A 24,288-nucleotide genomic window follows, 5' to 3' on the forward strand; every position below is an offset into this window, starting at 1 on the left:
GGCAGGCAGCCCCCCTCGCCTCCCCTCAGCGCTGCGAGGGAGATGGCGGCGGCCCCTCGGGCTCCCCTCAGCGGGGCGGCAGGAGGCGGGCGGCCGGAGGCGGGCTCCCTCCTCGGCGGCGCCCGCTGCGGGGCCTCGGGAGCGGCTCCAACCCCTGCCGGAAGAGGAAGGCCGCCGGGGCGAGCCCGGCAGGAGCCGCAGCCCCGCAGCATCCCCAGGGGACGGCTCCGGGAGAGCTCCCCCCGTGAGGACCGGTAGGTGGCCCGGCGCCGGGCCGGCCCTGCCGGCGGCACGGGACGGAAGGGCGGAGGGAGGAGGGCAGGGCGGCGGGCAGAGCCCGGCACGGCTTCGCCTCAGCGGGGTGCGGGTCCCAGGGGCTCCGCCGAGGAGGAGGAGGAGGGGAGGGACGGCGGGTCCTCGCCCTCCGCCGCCGCGGCCCTTCCCGGCCGCCCCTTTCTCTCTCGCAGGCCCCTCTTTCCTCTCTGATCTGAGATTTGATTTAATATTTTTTTTTCCTGGTTGAAAATCCAGCTCTTAACCCGATTCAAGACTTTCTTAAGGAGACAGAGAAGCCTTCCCAAGGCTTAAGCAGGTGAAGCCAGACCTAGGCGATTTCAGAAGGAGGAAGCAGCGGTAAGAAAACACCAGAAGGATGAAGCTCGCCCTGCTGCCAGAGCCCACATCCCTGCTCGTGGGGCAGGGCAGGGCCGCTCAGCGCTTCCCGAGAGGCGCAGCGATGCCGGGCGTCATCACAGGGCCAGGGCAGGAGCCAGCAGGACACGGGCCTGGAATCACTGAGAGGCAGAGTCGGGGGGGTCAGGGAAACTTAATGTCCAAAGGAACAACTTCCCCAAACCCCAAAACCTCCCCCCGCTTAAACCGCATCCCACGGAACTCAGATGTCGTGGTGGAGGTGAAGCGTTTTGTTTTTGCTGACAGGGTGCCAGGGTCTATAAAATGTTTCGTGGTTTCCTGCCTAACGAAAAAATATGGAGAGGTTTGAACAACAAAACCGATGGAGCACAAAGGCAGAAACATGTAGTGTTTTGGGATGTTGCATAAGAGAAACTGCAACCACATTGCCAAAACTGGAGCTAGCTGAAAGGTCAGTGCTAGCATCAAGAGGTTCAAGCCACACGCTAGCTGAAACGGCAGCGGGAGTGAGGTATAAAGGATGTTGCCCTGCATAAGTAATCCTGGAATAAAGTTTACCTTGGTATAAAACCCAAATTGTGAGAGAAACAGGATAGAAACTTCCATAATGAACCCATCCCTAAATGTGTGGCTAGGTAGACCCAGGGCCAGGGACTTCTTGTCTAAACAAATGGCTGCTCTGGGTTCCAGATACACTTATATTCTTTGGGTAAACAAAAAACGCTAAATATTTGTAGTGGTGAGGACACACCATTTTAAATAAAAGGCTCCTCAACATAACCAAACCCTTCTGTTCTCTAGCAGATTTAAAAGCATAATGCCAACAGCTTAATAAATGGATTGCAGGTGGCCCCCTTCCATGGTTACCTCATCATGTTTGAACTTTCATGCTGCTTCAGCACTAGTAAACTTAATCCACGAGTAGAGAAATGTCATGAAAATATTTATAACTTGGCATAACAAAGCAATTTATAGCTTAGCATAACAAAGTGTTGTGATCTTCAGTTAGTCTGGCATGATTTTACATGCACAGTGCCTTGTATACGTAATATGGTATGTCATACCTAGTACAGAATTTATATTAAAAAAAATCTACTCCTGTTTTCAGTCCTGATTTATTAGAGTCAAAGAATATTTTGGTATTGAATGACTTTCAGTTGGATGAAATTCTGGTTCCCTTTTTACTCTTTTAGTGTAACAAATGTTCAGGGATTTTTGCAGTGGAAACGATTTCATTGTTTTATGGCTGAGATAAAATGTTTTACAAACCTGAAGTTTGCAGATTCATGGTTTGTGTTTTGCTCCTTGTTTTTAATATCTGTTGAAATGGAAGTTTTGCAGAGTGTTGACTGACTTCTTCATTTGTTAAATACTGAATGTGATATGGCCTGCATCCTTATTAAGGTCTTTAAGACAGTTTTGGAATATTATCAAAGAAAGCTTCCCTCTTAGTAGTTCTGATATTTCAGACAAACTAAAATGCTGCCTCAGTCATTTGATTCCTCAGCTCATAAACCCTATTGGTGGCTGTCAGCCAGAAATTGAAAAAAAATAAAAATCAAGTTTCAGAATTTTGTTCTGGAGTTGTTGTTGCCCTCCAGGATTTATCTTGAGGGCAGCATTCCTGCAATAGTTAAGTAGTTTACCTTTTTTTTAAAAAAAAAAAAAAAAAAAAAGTGATATTGCTGTAGTTGTTTGCAGTATACATTGAAGGTACTCACATTCAAGTAGTTACTTGAATGTGGATAATCAAAACGAGCACTCTTTCTTATCTGTTTTACTGTAATACTGGGTTGAACATTTTGGGGAAGTTTACTTGCATGTTAACAAACTTTGAAGGCCTCTTAGTTCTTTGCTTTATTTGGGATGCCCCTGTAATAGAGTTTGTAATCTTATTGCCCTCATTGTCTGTTTTTTATGAGAGCAAACTTGGTGTTGAGCTAAGAACCAAGAAGAGATAGTTGAGGCCCTCTTCCCTTTGAAAATGAGGTAACTTAGGCCATAGCTTACATTTATTGCTCTGAGGTCTGCAGAAAGTGAGACGAATCAGCAAGATACCTTTATGAAAGGCCTGCAAAATTCTTCCTGTTAACTGGCTATAAATGTCATCTTTTAGAATCAAAGCACTTGTGAACATGGCCCTGAGAGAGGGAGAAACCAGCAGCAGCTCCGTCAATGACAAGCCAGAGCAGAACAGCAATCGTGTTATTGCAATCGTCTTCCTGGCACTGTTCATCGACTTGTTGGGATTCACTCTCATCTTACCGCTGTTTCCTTCCATCCTTGATTATTACAGCCGGACTGAGGTATGTCACAGAGGAGGTCAGCCTGCTGGAAGTGCTAGGTATGAGGTATTTAGGGGAGGGTGGAAGAAAACTCCCTTGTCTCGGGGCAACTCAAATAGTTGTAGGCAGAATAATAACATCTAGCCCATTTAAACTGTTTGAAAAGTGATTTTTTTTTTTGTGAACTTGTATAAGGTTCCTCCCTCTTGCTATTTCATTAAAGTGAGGGACTTGTTCTGGGGGAAAATTCAGTTATTTCCTAGGGGCTGTTCCTTGTACTTACCTTCTGCTGGCCCTGTGTCTTCCTTTTTATTTGATCATGTGTTGCAGTTGCTTTCATCTCTAAAAGATGCTTTCATGTATGATGTGTGTGTTGCTTTGTGAAGCTGAGGTTTAGTTCTGAAAACTGGGATACAGAAGATCTGGCTGAAGAAAAATATGCGTTTGTATCTAGCTGATAACTTAGATTCCCCCAGTCTTGATAAACAAAGAACTAGACACTGATGCCTAAATGCATTTTGTGCTCTAAATGGAAATTGTGTGCAAAATCTAACCCTTGTCATCTGGCTGCTGAGGGCAGTGGTACCAGCAAAAAATCCCTAAGGGTTTTTTATAGTTCATTCACCAGAGATAGCTAAGGGCTGGATTTGTTGGACAGGCTGCAGGGGGGAGCTGACAAGGATCTCATGAAGTTCAGCAAGGAGAGGTGCAAAATCCTGTACCTGGGGAGGAACAACCCCAGGCACCAGGACGTGCTGGGGGCCACTGGGCACAAACTGGAGCACAGGAGGTTCCCTCTGCCCCTCAGGAAGCCCTTCTGTGCTGTGCAGGTGATGGAGCCCTGGCACAACCTTTGCAGAGAGGTTGTGGGACCTCCCTCCTGGGAAATCCTGTTTGCTCCCACCCCCAGCATCACGTTCACCAGGTTTCAACTTCCATTCTTAGCAGGGAGGTGGCTGCTGCTCTGGGAACTCGGGGCAGAAGGTCGTGGTGGTTCCCAGCTGTGCAGCTGCTCACAGTTGCCATTCTCAGGTGTTACCAGACAAGATGAAGAAGTTGTCGGGGAGAATTATTTTTTCAGCCCACACCTCTATGTCAGAACCCAGGCCGCCTCCAACTGCAGCTGTAGGCTTTGTCTTTTCTCCTGCTCTGTCTCTAACCCTAACCACGGACTCTGACCTCCAGAATCTTTTACTTCCAAAGTATTTCCTATCACCAGGATCTTCACCCTTTTTATAGGGCCCCCTTCTTTTCAAGTCCCCCTCCTCTTCTCTGGAACCATTCTTTTTTCTCACCACCTCTTTTTTTCTGGAGCTACAGGCCCCTGGCTCTCCCAGTCTAAATTATCTGTACACAGAGGGATAGAGCATCTCTCAGGTTGCTTTATTAAGTGAAGGATGCGGGACGTGCCACTGTTGTTTAGTCTTGGTTTTAGCAAGTAGCAGGCCTGATAGTTTTAAAAAGATCTAATCCAGACATCCACCCACCCAAACACATACACCCAATTACCTGTTGCTTGTCAGCATTCCCAATTTAAGCTATTTTTAGCCTAACTGGTCAACCAGGAAATGGTGGGGAGCTTGGAACTAGATGATCTTTAAGGTCCCTTCCAACCCAAAGCATTCTGTGATTCTATGAAATTTTTGATGGGGGAATAAGGAGAGAAGGAATCATCTTACATCACGTCTAGTTCATTAAGCTCTGGTGCTGTCTTCGAAAATAAAGCAGAGCAACTTTCTTCCTGCTTCTATTTCCCATCTCTCTGTTTTGCAGGATGGATTGTATTTGTCGTTGCAACGTGGCGTGGACTGGTTTGCGGTGATGGTTGGGATGCCTCCCGAGCAGAAATACAACAGTGTCTTGTTTGGAGGTACGGAATTTAAACAGGTGAAACAAAATCTGCGTTGCTTTCAAGTTATTTCTAATGTTGTGAGGAATGATGGGGAAATTGACAAAAATAAAAAACATACAAAGAGCATAAGAGGTTTTGTAGTCTCCATTCTCAGAGGTTTTCAGCCTCTGACCGGATGAAACCCTGACCGTTTTCTGGTCTGACCTCAGAGTTGACCCTGTGAGCAGGAGGTTGGAGTAGGTGCCTTCCAGAGGTCCATTTTAACCTGAATTATCCTAATTTGTTCTTCAGAAATGCAGGCCTGCTGCTCCTTATTGTCAGACTGCCAGCTGAGGGTCAGGAGCCTGCTGTGCTCTACCCTCCCGGTCACAGAAATTCTTCTCCCCTCACAATTGATCTGTACGTGACTGGAGACCAGTCAGTAGGGAACACTGGGATTAGGAGCTCGTGAGTTCAATTCCCACCTCCCCCTGGGCAGCTAGAGTGCAGCACTGCTTCTAAATCTCATTAGTCCCATTAAACGCGGTAGAGCTGCTGACTTGTAGGGTCAAGAAGCATTTGCTGTCACTAGAACACTCTGGTGTGGGTGAGCTCCAGTAGGAGCAGTGCAGGAAATCCAGTGCTCGTTTTCAGTCGGATTACTGGCTTTGAATGGTAGGAAACAGTTTTCCTTAATCCCTCAGAAATCGCTTTCTGTCTGCTCTGGGACCTGGCTCCTGGCTCCTCACAGTCTCAGAATTTGTTCAAACAAGGGGCAGGGAGCTCCCAGTCATGTCCAATTCATTGCCTTTCCTTTTTCTTGCTGTGTCCTGTACCCCTGGGAGCGCTGTATCCCTTGGTTTGGCTCAGTTGCTTTCAAGGGGAAGGAGAAATCTCCCTGCTCCTTCCAGAGGGGCCCACCTGACCCTTTTGCTCTTCAAAGAAAATATAATATGTAACTGGGAACTTGCAAATAAACTGGCTCAGGAAGGAAGCTGGTGTCCCTTGCTGCTTTCTCTCTTGGAGAAAAGCATTTAGGAGCAGTATAGAGCAATGATGGGATGTTCACTAATTACCTGACATCCACAGGCAGTGAGGGTGTAGACGAGGTGGCTGCATTGACCTGGTATCTGCCACATTTGACTCCATCTCTTCTGCTGGCTCTGATGACAGCTCCTCTTAGTGATCCACCTAATTTCCTAAACCAGCAGAACACTTTTTCCTAGATTAGCTTGCTGCCAGGTTGAGTGGAGTTAACTCACCGGAGAGCTGACCAAGGCTGCAGGAGCCCGGGAGGATGGACGAACCATCTTATTTGTAGTCAACTGCTGTCTCAGCCCATCTTTTCTGGTTGCACCTTAAATGGTTGTAGTGGAAAGGTTTGTTACACTTGGGATGTTAAGCAGAGGCCGGTGCAGGATATTTTCTGCTGTCCTTCATCTTTGCTTAGACTGCCGCCTGTGCAGGGCAGAAACCTGCCCTGTTCATGCTGAGGCCCTGAGGACACCAATGTTTAACTGGACCAGCTTTTGTGGGCTTTTGAGCTATCATGAGGAACTTTTCTCCCCAAGGTGTTTGGTATCAATATTCTGCCTCCCTTAAAGTCGATGGGAGCAGTGCTTCTGGTCTCTGTCTCCTCAGCCTGTTTTAGCTTTGATAACTGAATGATCTGAGATGTATAACCCAGTTTTTCCTTTAGAGGAAAAACTATGGCAGCAAGACATTTTTCTGCCTGCTTGTTGAGAGTGTAGTGCAAATTAATGAGCGTGTGAAGCTAGAGATGGCAAGAGAAAAGAGGAATTAAACATCACAGAAGCTGGAGGCAGATTTCAAAAGACTCTTGGAGTCTGTTGGAATCACTCCTACCTCTTAGTGCGCCTCGCTAACAGCAGTGCTCGTGTCCTTCTTTCCATGATAAGAAGGAAAGAAAAGCTAATTATATTTGACAGAATCAGGTTCAAACAATCAAAAAATTCTTAAAAGAACTGTGACTATTTGAGGCTGTATTACCTCTGCTTTAGGAACAGAAAACATTTGCAGATTCTCCAATGTTTCCCAAACTGACTACATGCCGTTATAACCAGTGAGTTTCAAACAGCTTCTCAGCAGTGAAGTCACCAGTGACCCATCCAGCTTATCCCTTTTGCTCTGGCCTGTCTGTGCCTTTGCCTCCTCAGTCAAATAACCCTGCAAGATCGGTGTTTTGAGGGTGGTTTGGTTTCAGAGACAAGCTGTTGTTTATAGCTGTTGTTTTACATTTCATTGTGTGTTTTTAACAGACCTAACAGACTGGTAGGTCTGGAACAGGTTGGCTTTGTATTTAAGATTAAAGTAGCAAGTGCAATGATATCTATGTACGCTTTTTTTTTTTAGGTCTGATTGGCTCAATGTTTTCCATCCTGCAGTTTTTCTCCTCTCCCCTCACTGGCGCTGTGTCAGACTGCTGGGGCAGAAGGCCCGTCATCTTGCTGACAGTGGTATGTCTCGTGCTGACTTCAGTCATGTCACCTCACTGCACAGTTGAAGGCACTACGGTCTTGTGGTTGGCACAAAGGGTTGGGAAATTGAGTGTTCCAGGTGTGATGGTTGTGGGCTTCTTCTTGCCAAGTCACTTGGCTACGCTTCCGAAATTGAGTGCTTAAGCTGAGGTTCCATGATTGTACATAGAAGGCACCAAAATACCTATCTGGGATTTTCCAAAGTCCCTCACCCCTGTGAAGGAGAGTCTGACTTCAGATGCACAGTTCACAAATGACGGATTTACTCCCTGTAAATTTTAATTCCCCAAGTGTCTAATGAGCGCTGATCGCTACATGACCTATTTCACAGAGCCTGGCGTTGGTTAGACATTGCTATGTAGCAGTGAAAAAAAGACGGATTTCTTATGAAAATGAATATTCCCCAAGAAGTTTTCTCTGTTGCTAGTCAGAGTATGGGGTTCTAATTACAGAAGCAGTGAAAGTATGGTGGAACTTGGCAGTGAATGATGTACAAAGCCTGCTATTCTGTTGGGCTGTGGAAAGTGAACTAAATATATGTGTGCTTATGATTGATTATGAAATTAAAGGGCTAGAAGTGTGAATTCTTCTTATTTTGAACTCAAAATTCTGTTGGAAACAAGTGGAGCAGGATGTACAAAAGTGGTTTTGTGTCCAGGGCTGATTTAGCTCCCTTTGAGCTTTTCTTACACTTTTTATTTTATTAAGTCTCACTACTTCATTATATTATATATGAAGTTCTTATGGATTTGGTTCTACTTTTTTTTATATCACTGTCCAGGACACAGCACAGTGTCAGCATATTCAGGCATTTCTGTTGTATAGTTTTTGGAGCAGCTGTTGAAGAACGGAAAAAGAAACTCAAATGTTTAGCAGCAAAATGAGCAGAAATAAGAAAAACTTTCCCACCCCTTATAAAGAACCCTTTCTTTCTTCTGCAGATGGGTTTGATGGCGTCTTACGCACTATGGGCTGCCTCTAGGTCCTTCAGCGTTTTTCTCCTCTCCAGGATCATAGGTGGAATAAGCAAAGGGAACGTCAGCCTCTCCACAGCTGTAATTGCTGACTTGCACTCTCCAAAAGCACGGAGCAAGGGCATGGTGAGTTATACCTGTGGGGCAGATGTTTGGGTTTACTGGCTAACTTTTAATTGATTTCAGGTGCTCCAAATATTTTCCTCAGCAGCGTGTTCATTGATCAAGTGAAAACACGACCTCCTATACTGCCTTGCTTTTGAAAATGTGCCAGACGGCTTTGCTGGCGAGCTCTCGCACTTTCCTTGTCAGTGGCTTTCACCTCCAAGTGAAATGCAGATGTCCTAGAGGTTGAAAAGCTACCTGCCTAACTGGTAAAACCATTCCTCCTGCTGCTAACTTTAATCCTGATGATAATAGCTGAGAAACTGAAAGATCTTTTATCTCAGAATGGCCCAGTTTTGGTAACTGGAGCTCGCTTATAGGACAACTGTTTTTTCTCACCTTTCCAAGCTGTGGCAGTGCAGCAGCAGTGCCCAGCATGCCCCTGCCTTCCTTGGATGATGCAGTGCCTTCAGGATCTGAGCTCAGCAGGTGATGGATGTGGCTTTGGCTGACTGAGCAGCAAGTGGGCTGAACAGCTGCCCTTTCCTCTTCCAAAAGGCAGCAGACCAGATGGAAACACCCTGCAGGCTGAGCTTTGCCTGTGGATTGCCAGTTAGATCTTTTATCTTAAAAAAAGCCTCGGGGGCCCAAACTTCTATTAACAGAGTTATAAACCACCGTGCGGGGCAGCTGCATCTTGGGAGGGGATTTCACAGTGATAGCTAATGAATTTTCCAAACAATTTATTACAATCCTGGTGAGACAAGATATATTTCTGGAGGAGGATAGCCATACAGCACTAGGAAATAAAATGGGTCATAGCTTATTTTTAGGGCTTGAGAGCAAGTAGCTTGGGCTCATATCCATACAGCTTAACTCCCTCTTCTTTTCCAAAGCAGAGTAGGCATGTTCATTCTGCTTTCTGGGAAGAGTCCTGACTGGTGCTGTTCCCGAAGTGTGCTGGGGCATTTTCTGAGAGAATGCTGCTTGGGCAGGCTGAAACGGGGCTGGAGATGGGGGTCAGTTGGGACACCTGAGTGTGTCCTGGCCTCCTTTAGTTTAGTGCTAAAGGTAAAGGCAAACAGACTGAAAAGCAGTAGGATTGTGTTCTGGGATGGCACAGTTCTGGGTCCTGCATGTGTGAGTATATGTCTTTGAATGTTTCTTAAAGAAAATGAGCCAAATCCTGCACTGTTGTATTGTTAAGCAACCAAACTGAGACAAATGATTCAAATCCATGTTCTCTCTGTTAAATTCCCATCTCCTATGTGCAGGTTCTACCTCTTTTCCTCTGTGCTGGTTTCACAGCGAGTTAATAAATCCTCTTTAGTACCTGTACTGCATTCAGGTTGTTCTGGGAAGCCTCTCAGCCTCTATCAGAAATATATTGCTCTATCAGAAATATATTCCTTAATACTGAAATTACCAAAGCAATTTAGAAGCTATAGACATCACTATGAATTCCTACCATGGTGCTGTCCTGTCTTCTCCAAACAGTTTTACACTACAAAAGTTTATTCTATGGCTGAAGGATCTGCTGGCTCAACAATCCCTGAGGTGAAACTTGTTATTCCCTTTCCCAACTTCCTTTCACTCATCATTGTATAAGGAATAGTATCCCTAAGATATCCCTTCACCATGTTGCAGTTTGTCACTGCTGCTTTGCTGGATAGGCAGAAAATGAAATGGGATATTTGGAAATAACAGGTTTTTCACACTCAGTGCTCTTTGGTTACGTCGTGTATGTGTCTGCATTTCTTTAAGGCAAATGCCAGGAATCCAAACTGCTTTAGAACTGAGCTACCTGAACAGACTGGTGACTAAAACTACATGTCGTGCATTTGTATCGTTGCAGGCAATGATTGGTGTTGCCTTCTCCCTTGGTTTTACCCTGGGTCCCATGATTGGAGCTTACCTAGCCATGGAGCCAGAGAAAGGAGAAGTCTTCTATCGTCGTTCCGCATTGTTAGCACTCACGTTTGCTGTGGCTGATTTAATTTTCATCTTCTTCCTGCTTCCGGAGACACTTCCCAAAGAAAAACGGGTAAATGAGCTCTCAATCTGAAGGTCTGTCTTCCTTGCAAAAACAGGATTTGAGAACTGTCGAAATACTGGAAGTATTGAAGAAGGGGCTGAGCCAATATCTCAAGAATTTAGCTCATTCCTGGGACCAGGATTTCATACTATTCAGGCTGATATCAAGGTGGTTGTATGATGGCCCCACCTCCTAGCCCAGTGTAACGTGAGAACTGTTTATAGCTAGCGTGATGATGAATTGCTGCCTTTGGTGTGTTAAGTGTGAATTTTCCAAAAACTCTTGGAAACCTGGGAGGGAGCTTTGATCATTTTGACTCCCCAGAGAGGATTTTTAGCTAATCATAAAGGCACATCCACCAGAGGCTGTGGATTTTCTTCCAGTTGCCCAGTACATTAGATTTTTTTTTTAACTGTTATTTTGTCTGTGCTAGATTATTGTGAACACTAAAGTAGCGATGACTCTTAGATCTGTGAAAGACAGCACAGCTCAGAGAGAAAAAGTCTAAAATCCCAGTAACTGTTAGGATTTGTGGGGCAGCACATGTATTAGCATCATGATTTAATACCGTGTGATCAGACACTGTCCAAGATATTTCTATCTGATAAAAAGTCTCTTGGAAGACTGGTGGTATGGGAGAGCCTGAATTCAGTCCTAGGTGTCTGGATGAAACACTTGATTTCGGGTTTTCAGCTGGACTGGATCTTCCTTGTCGTCCTTTGCCTCTAAGCAGCACCCAGACGTTGACTCATGCTCAGTCTCTGGACAGCCAAACCTAGCTGATACAGAGAAATGCTGTTCAGGAAACTTGTCTGCGACGCTCCTGGCCGAGCAAAGGTTCAGACCTTCCTTGAGTGTTTCCCAGCAGGGTGTGTCAGATGTGGAATTGGTTGCTTATGTGTGTTCCCAAACACTACAGCTTCATTTTTTTTATTTTTTTACAGCTCTTGCATGTGTCATCTGTTCCTCTTTCCTATTTGGCTGCTTCTAAGCATTCCAGATAAAATCCTGTCCCTGGTTAGAGCTGCACTCTGGGGTGATGGCAACGTGTTTATGTAAGGAAGTGCTGCAGGGTGAATCTGTATTCTGAAAACAATTCCACCTTCGCTGTGGAGGGATAAATGGTTTTGGGGCCTTCCTGTACGATCCCTGACCAACACCCTCCCCCTTTCATTATCCTCTTGGGAGTTCTTCCAATAAGCTAGATAAGCTAATCTGTGCTCATCAAGGTGACTGAACTGTGATAAGAAAATGAGTGCTCTCTCCCTGCTCTGGGGGACTCTGCCTCCCTGCAGCAGTAGGTGTTGCGTGAGGCAGGTTTATAGGTGCCTCTCGAGGTCATGTTAAGTAGACAAGTTGTTTAATTGCTGATGAGATGGTGATTTTTCTGGCATTGGAGCTTATGATTGGGATCAGCATCAGTGCTTTTGTGCTGCTTCCTTCCAGCTTGCCTTTGGGTAGTGGACCCATACAGTTCGTGTGGTCTAGGGTATTTTTAATTGCTCTTGTTAGGCTGCTTTGCTTGGTTTTTGGGTAATCTCTCCCACTTGGAGTGGAAGAGGAGCAGTTTCCCTGGCCTCCAGACAACTGGGTAAGGGCAGGTGTGCTGGCTGCCTCTCTGGCTCCTGGCTGGGCTGAGCTGGAGCAGGGGCTGCTGCAGTATCGTGGTGGAAAATGTTGGAAGGACGTAACTGTGAGAAGGGGAAATGATAACGATAACTGGTAGGAAGGTGTGTCAGCGGGATCGGACATCTGGTTCTTTGAAACATGCTGTGTTCTCATGATATTCGTGTTTCTTTATCAGTCTTCCTTTTCATTGGAGAGCCGTAGAATATTCCAAGTTGGAAGGGACCCACAGGGATCATTGAGTCCAAGAGACTCGAGAGAAGAGCAAGTATTTCATTCATTTATGTTGGAATTGACTTGTAGAAAAGGGAAGGTAAGGAGGCCAGGGGGAGCAAGGATGAGTTTTCATCCGAAGATAACAGAGTTTTTGCTACCCTTTTTGCCCTTTTTTCAACTCTTCCCTAAGTTTTTCAGGTGAAGAGTGACAGGAGCATTTTATGTTTTACCTGTCAGAGACGCTGGTCTTATGTGAGTTGCCAAAACAGCTCCTGCTGTGACCTGCTTGGTAGCAGGGAGGAATAGAAGCACGTCTAGTAGAGTCTAGCCCCCTTAAGATTGTTTGAGTCAATTTTTAGCTGAGCTTGCTATGATCAAGGCTGGCTTGCTGAAGGGAGGGTCTTACAACTTTGTTCTCTGGTGTCTGGTTTGAGTGCTGGTGCTGGAGCTTGGAAGGCCCAGGCTGCATTCCTGGTTTGGACAGACTCGGTGACTTCAAGGCTTGTTACTTAATCTCTCTGCATTAGAGGAAAACAGGAAACAGACACTGTGAGAAATGTCTGATGTTCAAGGTGCTTTGGGTGATTATGAAGTGAAATTGAGCGATTTTTGAATAATAAGTCATAAGCACGAAGATTAAACACGACATTGTAGATTTTGAACCTGAAGAGGATCTAAACTCCACATAGCTGGTGACATGCCCTGAAATGGGCAGTGTGTGCTTTGTTATTTGGGGCTGGTGAAATGCTTTCATCAGTTCTACTATGTTTTTTTCATCAATCAGTGGGTGAAGTCATTTCTAGATCATTGCTTCTAGGGCAAAGGTAGGAGACGTTTAAAAGAAAAAAAATAATATATATTTCTATATAAATAAAATCAGCCTTTTAGTACAAAAGCAGCTTGGCACCCTGTCTGACATGAATAACTCAAAACAGGTACAAACTGCAGATTTTTTTGTTACTCGCAGACATTCGTGAAGAGAGTTGCTTGTTACCAGTTTCTGTGTGCTGCACTACAAACACCATCATGCCAACAAACACAGGAACTGAGGATTGCTATGAGCCAGCTTCAGGAAATCCTCTAACAGACCTCATAAAAGCACGAGGAAACTTCTTCTTGGGAGTGTCTTTTTACCCTCTGTAATACATGCAGTGGAAGGGGAAACAAATAGCCCAGTTTGTTTTATGTGGATCAGCAGCCTCGTGGCTTTATGTAAAACAGCCTGGTATATTGATCTGACTGATGGTGGGAGACCAACGGACTCCAGAGCTGGGCTGTTGGATGCTCAGAAGACTGTCAAAACAAGCCAGGTTGTGTTAATACCATTTTAAAGGTGGATTTGTTTACAGCTGTTTTTAAACCCAGTCCATACGTATCCTCGAGGCACGCGCTGAAGTTAAGTTCCGCTGGTAATTTGCCCTTTAATCTCAGCATCGAAGGGGGCAGCAGCTTCCTCCCTCCCCAGCTGGGATGAGGAGGAAGCGCATCAGATGAAGCCTGTGCAGTGCTTTGAGGGCATTAAATGCTAAATGCGATTATTTAGGATTCTTGAGTCCCTCTTAATATCTTCTTGTGACTGTCTTGCAAAGTAACAGCCTTAATTCTCCTACTTTGAAAGGAAACGTTTCCTTAAGAATTTACACAGTGTGTGTGTATATATATATATATATTTGCTTTTCATGTTTTAGAATAATAATAATAATAAACAACTTTAAAAAATTTAATTCCCTACAGACGTATGAAAAAACACCTCCTAAGCTCCTGGTGATGAAGAGCAGGGATGGTGTCAATAGATGCATAATTAGGTTGAGATGTGTGGAGTAGGAGGACCAGAAGTGCTACAAAATAAATTTTCCCCTTAAAAAAGCCACACAATGTGGGTGTGTAGAATCTCTCTAGAAATCTCTCTAAGGAATCTCTCTAGAAATGGTATTTTCCGTTGCTTCCCCAGGAGGTGTCACTGGCTGGCTAAAAGAACCACCGGTACCACACCAGGCTGTCACCTGATGTGCAGCTGCACCTACTGCTCTCAGACCTGTAGCACACACAAATCCCCAGCTTTCCACGAGGCTGCAGGCAGGTGTGCCATTCCTTACCCGCTACATGTTCATTGGACAGGAGGGGTGATGCAAAAAGGGAGCCAAACCGAGCCACCTTCAGTCTGTGCAGAATGAGCTGCTTCTGCTTTTTAAGCAATCCAGGAACGAATCTGTTTTCAGTGAAAACTGCTTTCAGTGCTTTACCCTCTAGTTACAGTCTTGGAGCCAGTTCAGGAAGTCTGGGATGTTACTGGGGGTTGCTCAGACCCCAATACCAGTGGTCTTGTTTCATCGCAGGTAATGCTTGTAGGTATTGAAGCACTTCTGACTGTTGCTGTCATTTTCTTGCAGTAGGAATTACATGAGTTTTTTTAAATAAACCTCTTTCTGTCATTAGGTCTCCTCTGTGACATCTGGATTTCAGGCAGCCGTTGACTTGCTCAGTCCTTTGGCCTTATTTCAGTTCTCTGCAGTCACCCGAGGAAAGGAATCCCCTTCAGAGAAGAGTAAGTGTTAACTTGCTTTCTGTATTACATTATGTCTTTTGTATGTGGGGATGGTTTCTAAGTGCAGATTTTAGTCACACCCTTTTGGAAGCAGTACTTTTTAGAAAGTACTCTTTTAAAATCCACCCTATTAATTTATAAACTTATGTTGACCCTCATATTCCCGAAAAAAACAGGTTTTAGACATTAGTGTTTTAAGGATTTCTGACTTGCTACTCGCTTATTCTTCAGGCGCTGGCTGCAGGAAGTGAAGTGATTTAAAAAGACAGCTCAAGGCATAAGTAAGGGACATGTTAATATACAGGTCCAAGCTGCAAAACAAGAGATTTTAGACTGGAATTTTATTTCTTGTTTCAGGATTTGGAGATGTAAGGTTTGAGCCGGACATTTCACTACATTAAATTATTTAAGCCATAGAAAATGAATCAACATTTGTCAGGTCCACCAACTAATCATCCTTGCTGTTGCATCAGGAAAGGGGTAATACTTGCCTCGTGAGAAAACATGTTAAACACTGCATTCACAGAAAAACAAGTAAGACTATCTATCAAAGACCATAGATGGCCTAGAAGAAGGGATGCTGTATTTTAGCCAATATAGTCCTGAAAGCAACATTGCAAGGTATTAGACTGAATACAGGAACTGATTAAAAATAAAGAAATCAGAGGGTACAAATGTGAGGAATAGGGACTGGACTGGATGAGTGAGAGCACAAAGACACAGGGAAAGATCAGTCTTCCGGGCTCTTTTCTCACCAGAGGGAAGGTAATGAGCAGAATCCATTTCATGGCATGTCTTGCCACGTCTCTATTTAAAATGAGCATCCGAGGAAAGACCTTTTCCCTGTACAGTTATTTGATGTCAGCTATAACTACTGCTATTACATAACTGTTGCTGTTATATTTTAAAGCAATGCTTGAAAAAGACCACCATATTTCTCTCTTCCCCACCCCCCTTTTTTTTGTGGTGTTTTCTTTGTTTAGATCTTCAGAATCTGAAAATGCTGGGCGTGGTTTATTTCCTGTACCTCTTCCTGTTTTCTGGTTTGGAGTATACGCTGAGTTTTCTTACTCACCAGAGATTCCAGTTCAGCAGGTACAGCATGCTTAAAAGATACATGTCATGTATTTCATCTAGGCTATTTTCCAAAAGCTTAATTTAAGGTCTTTTGTTTTCAAGAAGGAGGCTTGAAGACTATTACTAATATCAGTTGGTAAGAATCAAAAAACAGCCACTGCATTCATTTGCGCTTGGGCTTTGTGGGAAGAATTTAAGAAAAAATAGGCACACCGCTTCTCACCCCAGGAAATACTCATTGAATGCACGCCTTCTAAGACCTAAAGAAAATCAATGCACAAGATTAAACTAAAGCTTCTGAAATATCTGTAGCTGGGCTAGTTGTATTGATTGCTTAGCATAAAATCTTTTCTCTTCTTCTGCAGAAGAGTTTTTCAGTATCAAGACAAATCTTGAGGCTCAAAAAAAAAGGCGAAGGATTGAGGGATAGCCATGTGATTGCATTGCGTACGATGCACAGTCATTACATCTGAGAGTTTGATTTCCTCTAGTCAACCACTAGAGCAGAAAGAACAGAATCCACTAAAAGAAGCTCAGCTTGAAATATTTTTCCTGCCAGCTCATAGGAAGATTCCCAGCCAGGAACATGATCTTGCAGCTTGATTCCGTATGTGTGTCCTTTCCTTTCAGTGATTCTCAGGATTTTGTCTCATCTCTTCGTGTCTGTCTTTCATTACAGTTTGTGGCTTAATTAATGTGTGTGCAACAAGGAAAGGTCTTCTGGTGCATTAAGCCTGCTTCTGCACAGTCCTTTCAGGATAGCCACATAGTGAGATACTCGACTTTATGCCGACAGTACAGGCTGTGTGTCAAACACGCTTGTTACAGAGGTGAGAACTTCTAGCTGAGAACATCCACATAGTCCAGTAGATAAGAGGTGAAAGGGACACTTGAAATATTTCAGGGTGGAAGGAGTGCAAGCTTCCCAGTGCAGTGCCTCATCACCACTGTGCCTGTGCCAATTCCTCGGAAACCAACAGCTCCTGCATGTAGGGCAGGGATTTGCCATGGCACGAGGTAACGTGTGGGCTCTTTGTGGGCCACCCTAGGAACAACTCAGCTACATCGCAGCAGTCTAGAGACCACTGCAGTATTTGCCAGCAGCCACCCTGTCTCTGAGTAATGGGTTCATCTTCTTTCTGTTTGCCTGTCGTGGAAATTAATGTCCATGTATTAAGAACTTGCACTGCTCACGTGAGCATCTAAAGGCATTTTCTCTCTTGCTCAGGAAAGGGTCTACACCGGACCTGCGCATCCCAGGTTGGAATGCTCTGTGCATGACTTTGTAACCTGTGTTTTTGCCTCCCTTATAGCATGCAGCAGGGCAAGATGTTTTTCTTTATTGGAGTAACAATGGCTGCGATCCAGGGAGGTTATGCTCGCCGAATCAAGCCAGGAAATGAAATCAGAGCTGTAAAAAGGGTAAAAATATATATATATATAAATCTTTGTTTTCTTTCCCCCCCTAAATCTGATATATTCAATCTGAAGAGCAATAAGCGGTGGTTGGAGGCTATAGCTGTACTTGTCGGATCAAAAGCAAATTCTGTCTCATTTCAGTGGTGGGCAGGGGTAAACAGAATTCTTCCTCTAGTCTACAACTTGTGGTCTTCCATATTACAACAGCATTTACCGACATACAGGCAGAAGTTTCTCTGACAGAAGTGTGCATTTCTTTGCTTTGTTTGCCTCTTTCATCGTAGAGATGATGGTACTGCACTGAGATGACAGGGAATGGCTCACGCAGCTTATATGGCTGTGGGACAAGTAGATGTGTCTTGTCACTTACATTTGTGTGTGGAACTAAAGACAGCAGGTTTCCAGCATTTCTGAACTTCTCTTGCTGCTTGGTAACACGTCTGCTTGGACAGCTAAAGCCTCCATCAATTTATTATGCATTATTTTGAGGCCAGTGTGATTTCAACAGTGGCAAATCGCACTGCAGCCTGGTGAACTGACCTGGCTTTTCTTGAAAGTTATTTCTGCTAGGGAAATCATCTCCACCCCGCTCCCTGGCAGGCAAAAGCTAACGATGTGTTTGTTGTGTCACAGGGGAAGCATTTCCCTAAGAAAACACACTGCTGCACTAGTGCTGCTCTATCCTCTGCCTCATCTTCCTCTGTGTTCGCTGTCACTGCACTGCAGTTTATGCAAACTGTGGTTCACCCTGTGAATCTCTATATTCTTTCCTCTTTCCTGCACAGGGAAGTGTAGTTACTGTGAAATACTCATTTAGTTTAACTGTCCAGTTGCTTCTCGTACACACCCACGTGCTCCCTGCCGAAACCTGCAGGCCCCTGGGCATGTTTTCTGCAGATGCATGTGGCTTGAGTGGCTTTTGTGGGAATTCTTCCTTTCGCTGCGGTGATTCTGGCAATTTGTTTATGGATCTGGATTGTATGGCAAATGTGGCTTCTCTTAGCGTAGTGGTTACAGTGTGTCATTAATCACCGAGTTTTCAAAATGAGGCATTTTGTGGGAGTGGAATTAAAACCGTGCAGCAGGTCTTAACTGATCGGTTTTCACAGAAAAAAAAAAAATGTGTGTGAGGGAGAGATCACAGGGGAGCTGAAATCCAGGCCCTTTGAATAGAGCAATGACCTTTTCTTTTTTTTTCCTAGTGAATTCCTCCATTTTTTCTTCTTGGCTCCGAAAACACGGGCTCCAAAAGCTCAAGAGGGTTTGACACAACCCTTAGAATCAGGCAGTGCTGCTGTGAAAAATTAAAGGAGCTGTAGCACACAAGCTTTTTGATCTCTTGTGCTAGCTCACAAGATAAAGAGATGAAACTAAATTTCTAGACAGTTCCACACACAATGAGGCAGAAAAGAAAGCAGATCATGTGAGAGAACTGCGAAAACAATGTTTTCCTCAACTGGGAGATGAGCTGTGGAACTATCGCCTGTGTTATAGGTGACTCCAGTGCGTATGTGGTCTGCAGTCATGTGGCATGGAGAGAACAGAGAAGTGAATTGTGCTTATGTGTGGCCGTCCAGATGAATTTGCAATGTCTGCTTGGGAGGAAAGGACGCCCTGGTTTAAGCGTAATTCCATCAGGGGAAAAGACCTGGTAGGACACCTGGAGTGAGGCTTTAACAAGTCTGGCTTAAATGTAACAGTGTGACTCATTCATTTTTGCAGGCTATTATGTTGCTGATTCCAGCTTTCCTGTTAATTGGATGGGCTGCAAATGTGACCCTGCTGAGTATTGGACTGTTGCTGTACTCCTTTGGTGAGCTAGTCAAAACGCCCTGAATTCTAAGCGCACACAATTTTTCTTCGCATATTTATTCATTAAGAAAGGCACACTTCTGATTTCAAGGTATTAGTAGCAGAAGTTGATGTTTCTGTTTATACAAACTGGAAGGAATAGTGTCTGTTGCTTCCTCGTGTTGTTTGTATCCAAGGAAGTTGCCATGGTGATATTTGGAAGCATCCCCAGTGCTCCTGTTGGCCCATCTCACTGCGGAGCTCGTGTTTTGTTTTTTTTCCCCCCATCACCAGACCTTAGAAGCAAAATATTCACTAAATAGCTCATCTCAGAAAAAGAAGAGAACATTTCTTTGTATTTCAAAAGTGGCTGCATTATTTCTTAGGCAACAGGCTGACGAGAGCTGCACCATATTAAGGTGAGGGCTGGAGCAAGATTCAGGCTGAGCAAGAGTGAGGGCAAATCGGCCTTGTCCTGAACGTCGTGGCTCGGGGCTGTGCTGGCTGGACACTGCCCTGCTCTCTTGCATTGCAAGCTCCTCGTTCAGGGAGGGAGCTAAACTCCCCGTTGCTTTTGATGAGTGCAGATGGTTTTCAAAGATGCATAACTGCTTACATAAACGGTACTCTGACAACTTAAGCCATTATTCTGGGAAACAATTCTGAATGAACTTGGATTCATCAGTGACGGGGCAATACCAAAGCGTCTATCTGAGAAAAGATTTCAGCTATTCCCAGTACTGCTATTGCTGAGAAGCTTCAAATAAGGCTAATTATGAAAGGAGACTTCTCTTTTGCACGATGCAGACTGATTTAGGAGTAAACTCCCAACCACAAACTGCATCCGTTTAGTAGCTTGCTTGCCTAGGAACAGCCATGTGTTGGACAGGTTTCAAACTCTAGCTCTTACCTACAGCTTGCCTTGCTTTTGAAAGCCACTTGCTGAAGAGGCGTGAGAGGTGGTATTCAGTTTGTCCTACTGTGCTTCTAAGTTAAAAGTTCCCAGTCTGTGTACTCGGGTGGAAGATGCTGGCTCTTCCCTAGCTAAGCCGTCTAGAAATGCCTCAGGCGGGACCTCTTTTCCCATTCTCTCCCTCCCCAAGGAATTAGGGCGCCTGCAGTTAAGGCAACAAATCCATCGTTCCTGCTCTCCAATCGTCCTTCCCTCCCCAGAAAAGATTCTGCTTTGCATGCTGAAAGCATTTGCCTCTTGGCAGAAAAGGTCCGTGTTGCAGTAAGAGGGCAGTGATTGCTGAGCAGCTCTTGGCTTTTTTGTTTAAAAAAATGTTGTAACCTCTTGCTGGACTTAACTGTCTTATTTCTCAAGCTGCCTCTTTCATCTGTGAGTAAAGCCTTGTGCATGGGGACAGCGGGGCTCTGTGTACGGCGGCTCATTGCCTGGTGGAAATGGGAGCGCTTCCCTTCCCCTGCCTCTGCAAAGCTGCCCCTGAGCTGATCTGCCCTACCCACTCCTCTCCCTTGGGCTCGTGGAACGAGTGGCACTAATGGGAAACACCTGCTCAGAGCACATGGCTCTTCGTGCAGGTTGGCTTTGAGGGGGTGTTTTTGTTATTGGACTGGATTAAATGGTATGATTCATTGTTGGTGCAGTGCCCCAGAGCTCAGCATACTTCTCTGCAGTAGTAACGAGTTCGGGCCACGTGTTTTTCGCGATTGCTCTTCTAGCTGAACTCTCTGTTGGTCATTGACAGTCTCTTTTGTGTGTTTTTCCAGCTGCTGCCATTGTTATCCCATGTTTGTCTGCGGTGGTATCAGGCTATGGTGAGTGTCCTTGCTTGGAGGGGCAGCCCCTGGGCAAAGTGACTTCGTATGCACTTGGCTCAAATGTGGGAGTGACCTCAAGTTTGGTGATGCATCAGGAGGAACAGCTGGGGCATAGGGCTGCCTCAGGTCTGAATGCTGGACTAGGCACTGTGGCTGCGGCTTGTCCATAACGCCTCTTTCTTTTTACCAAAAGAAAGCTAGATAGGACCCTAGATAGGACCCCTGGGGCTGGGAAGACAATATCCCAACCCCGAGAACTTCTAAAACATCCCACAATGAAGTACAGGAAAGTACTCTGGAACCTGGTTTGTGCTAATGCGCTGGGTCAACTTGAAGCAACCACCATGCTGGTCATGATGAAGAGGATCAAGAATAGGAGGTAAAAAGTGAGGCTCCTGGGCAAAGAGCACAAACACCACCGAGCAAGGAAGAGCCTGGGTCTCTGAAGGAGCCACCAGCCATCTGCCAGCAGTGAAGTCATTTCTTCCTGATTCCCTGGAAAAGAGCTGGATGTGGTGCTGGTTGCTACGTAACCCTGTAAGGCAGATGTAGCTGAGCTACCACCCGTGGAAGCCAGCTCCTTCTTTAGCTTTGGTTCATTACCAAGGCCGCCAGCACTACAAGTGCTTGCTGAGGGGAAAAAGTAGGGCTTTCCTTTTAACCAGCACTTTTATGTGGCTTTTACTTAAACTTGCATCCATGTACCTCTATTTTACATGCCTGTGCCACAGCAGAAAAATATTAACTACTTTAAAATCTAGGGAAGCAGATTTAGCTCTTCTATACATGGTAAAGTTTTAGCCTTTTTCTGTGTTTTTTTTTTTGGTCTTTGTTAAGTGTTGTTTGGTGGGGGGGGGGGTGAGCTATGTGTTGTCCATGCACATGCATGCTTGACAAGTTCTGAAGAGTGTTTAATGACGCAGTCACATTTACCTTGTTGCGGGAGAAAAAACTACAGCTTGGGCAGTGAGTGTGAAATGAGAGGAGGGGCAGACACGTGGGCAGCAGTACGGCCGAAAGAACCGGCTCCAAGAGCCCCAGCAGTGCCCTGCCCTTCAGGCTGTCCCTGCCCCAGGCAGAACAACGCTGCAGCCTGGTTAATGACTCTCTGCCTTCACAGGTTCTGCCGGCCAAAAAGGAAGAGTGATGGGGATCCTGAGGAGCCTGGGGGCTCTGGCCAGGGCCCTGGGCCCGATCCTGTCAGCCACAGGTGAGCGGGGCCTTTCTGCCTTCCTCCTTTTGCCAAGGCCCCTGGGGGAGCCTACAGCCTGGGTAGGGGGGGAGGAGATCAGGAAGGGAAACCCCAGCCCCCAGCTCAGAGCCCTACAGCTGCCTTTGCAGAAGGAGATGCCCCCGAGAGCTGCACGGCAAGGGCCAGGGCAGGGCGAGGGCCCCGTTAGCATCAACAGGAGCCTCGTGGATGAACTGAAAGGTTCATACGAGCGGAGATAACGCTAAGCCAAAGGTAGTGCCTGATTCTTTAGGCATCTCAGCAGCATCAAACTAACCCATCCCAGTACGTGGCTGCACAGGCAGAGGAACACCCTGGCATGCAGCAGGAGCCAGCAGCTGACCAGCAGCTCTTGCCTTTTCTGGGGTTAGTTTCAGCCTTTTTGGCAAGAAACCCAGCCTGCTGCATGGGGCTACCTCAGTGCCAGGGCTGGCTCTGGGAAAACAAGTCAGTGAGATCAATCAAGGGCTCCTTTGCTCTAACAGCTCACGAAGCTCCATCCCCATGTTGTACAAATTAGGCAGGGACGGTCAATAATCTGCAATACATGAAAAGAACTCTCCTGCGTTAAAAGCTCCTGCAACTCCTAAACCAGATTAAAGCAGGCACACAAGGCCGATGCTGCTGGTGCTCGGGGCAGTGACCAGTGGCCCTCGGGGGAAGCAGCCAGAGCCTGAACTCTGAGCAAAGTTAACTCTGAGCACAGCCAGCACCCATTTCCTCACTGCACCCAAAGGCCAAACTGGCTCACGCTGGCACAAACGACTGCCCTGTGCCTCAGCAAGGGTACTGTGTGCAGGGAACGTCCGGGAAGGAAGAGACTAGCTTTGGACTTAACAGCAAAACCAAAATGGCAGAACAGCTCCGGAGTGCAGCACTCGTACTGCCCTTCGTGCCCCCCAGCATTAGATTTACGTGCGTTTCGCATGAGCAGCTGTGGAGGAAGTGCTGGGGCAAAGAGTTAAGAGAGTTTCCCAGTGACTAAAGTGGGATAAGTGAATAGGAACTTCCCCAGTTTCTATACGGGCAGGAATGAACATATCCCACGTAAAATAACCACCTTTAACATGCTGCTCCCTTGGAAGAGAACTATTACCGGTGATACTATTAGCCACCTCCTGCTTGTAACGTGCAAGGATATACAGTAAAAAGTCAGTGATTTTAGCTGTACCGACACCTGTGTTCTCCCTTTGTTATGGAGAGCAGGAGCTATGAATGCCTGCTCACTTATATGCATGGACAACTGTGCTAAAGAACCAAATTTGTTTCCTTTTCAGTCTACTGGCTGGCAGGGGCAGAGGTTTGCTTCACTGTCTGTGGAGCTTTCTTCCTCATCCCCTTCATTTTACTTGGTTCTATAAAACAGCAGACAAAGGAGGAGTAGACAAAGGTAGCAAGTAACCACAGAACTGTCACCAGCTTCTAAGATCTCCCCAAGGCCTGATTCTTGCTACCTGACTCCAGTAGCCAAAGCGGAAGATCTTCTGGAAGGCCAGATGCAAAGATGCAGCAACAGCAAATTTCAGATTTCTTGCAGCCTCCACAAGGAATTCTGTTGGCTGTGGCCTCCCAGCTGGCTTGGCTAGTTCTGCAAACAGAAAAAAAGAAAAAAAAACCAAGAACATGCAGCTCAGTAAAGTATTCAGATCATGGGACAAAGCTGGGCCAGCTGAGAGTGGCAGTACAGCAGCACTGTGCTGCGCGGCATAGCCCAAAGTTAGAGTTCAGCACCCAGTGCTGTTAACCACGCCCCTGCAGTGCATACAGCGCTGCTCTTTGTTCATCTGCTTTGGTCATGAGCACGAGCCAGAGCAACCCCACTGCCCAAAGCCACCACAAAAAGGAGTTCTGCCTGGTTTTCGCTACCAGACAACAAATTTACAAGAGCTGTCTAATGGGAAGTTTCTATACACCTCATGAGATCTGCACAAGTTCTCAGCGGACCTCGTAAAAGCTGCATCAACTGCCTTAAAGCCCGACAATCAAACCCAAAACAAGCAGCACACTACAGGCTTCCTGAGCCTGACTGGTACTTTGGCACAGGTGGACTGTTTTTAATACACAACTGAGATGTTTTGTACTTCTAATACTGTACGGTATGTTTTTGATGACCAACCACTGTCCTTTTGCATTACAAATAAACCGTTACGTTGTACACACGTGGTCACTGCTTCATCCAAGCCAAACATCACTGCTGCTACTTCGCTGAGCAAGAT

General features: G+C 45.6%; 1 protein-coding gene across 5 annotated transcripts; it reads left to right on the forward strand.

The window, feature by feature from the left end:
- On the forward strand, positions 1 to 24,227 carry MFSD10 (major facilitator superfamily domain containing 10). Of its 5 annotated transcripts, XM_040554643.1 has the most exons (14): positions 124 to 254; positions 532 to 633; positions 2,771 to 2,960; positions 4,713 to 4,809; positions 7,144 to 7,247; positions 8,210 to 8,368; positions 10,203 to 10,391; positions 14,661 to 14,769; positions 15,753 to 15,864; positions 17,160 to 17,268; positions 18,988 to 19,078; positions 20,791 to 20,838; positions 21,962 to 22,051; positions 23,350 to 24,227. In XM_040554643.1, the coding sequence occupies exons 3-14, from the start codon at positions 2,790 to 2,792 to the stop codon at positions 23,454 to 23,456; spliced, it is 1,386 nt and encodes a 461-aa protein (XP_040410577.1). In that variant the 5' UTR covers positions 124 to 254; positions 532 to 633; positions 2,771 to 2,789; the 3' UTR covers positions 23,457 to 24,227. The 5 variants fall into 5 exon arrangements, 4 of the variants coding, with proteins under 4 accessions (XP_040410578.1, XP_040410574.1, XP_040410577.1 ...); XM_040554640.1 differs by lacking the exon at positions 532 to 633 and having other exon boundaries at positions 7 to 254; XM_040554642.1 differs by lacking the exons at positions 124 to 254; positions 532 to 633 and adding an exon at positions 885 to 913.
- The last annotated feature ends 61 nt before the right edge of the window (positions 24,228 to 24,288 follow it).

This window comes from Cygnus olor, chromosome 4, assembly GCF_009769625.2.
Source record: "Cygnus olor isolate bCygOlo1 chromosome 4, bCygOlo1.pri.v2, whole genome shotgun sequence".
Lineage (NCBI taxonomy): Eukaryota > Metazoa > Chordata > Aves > Anseriformes > Anatidae > Cygnus > Cygnus olor.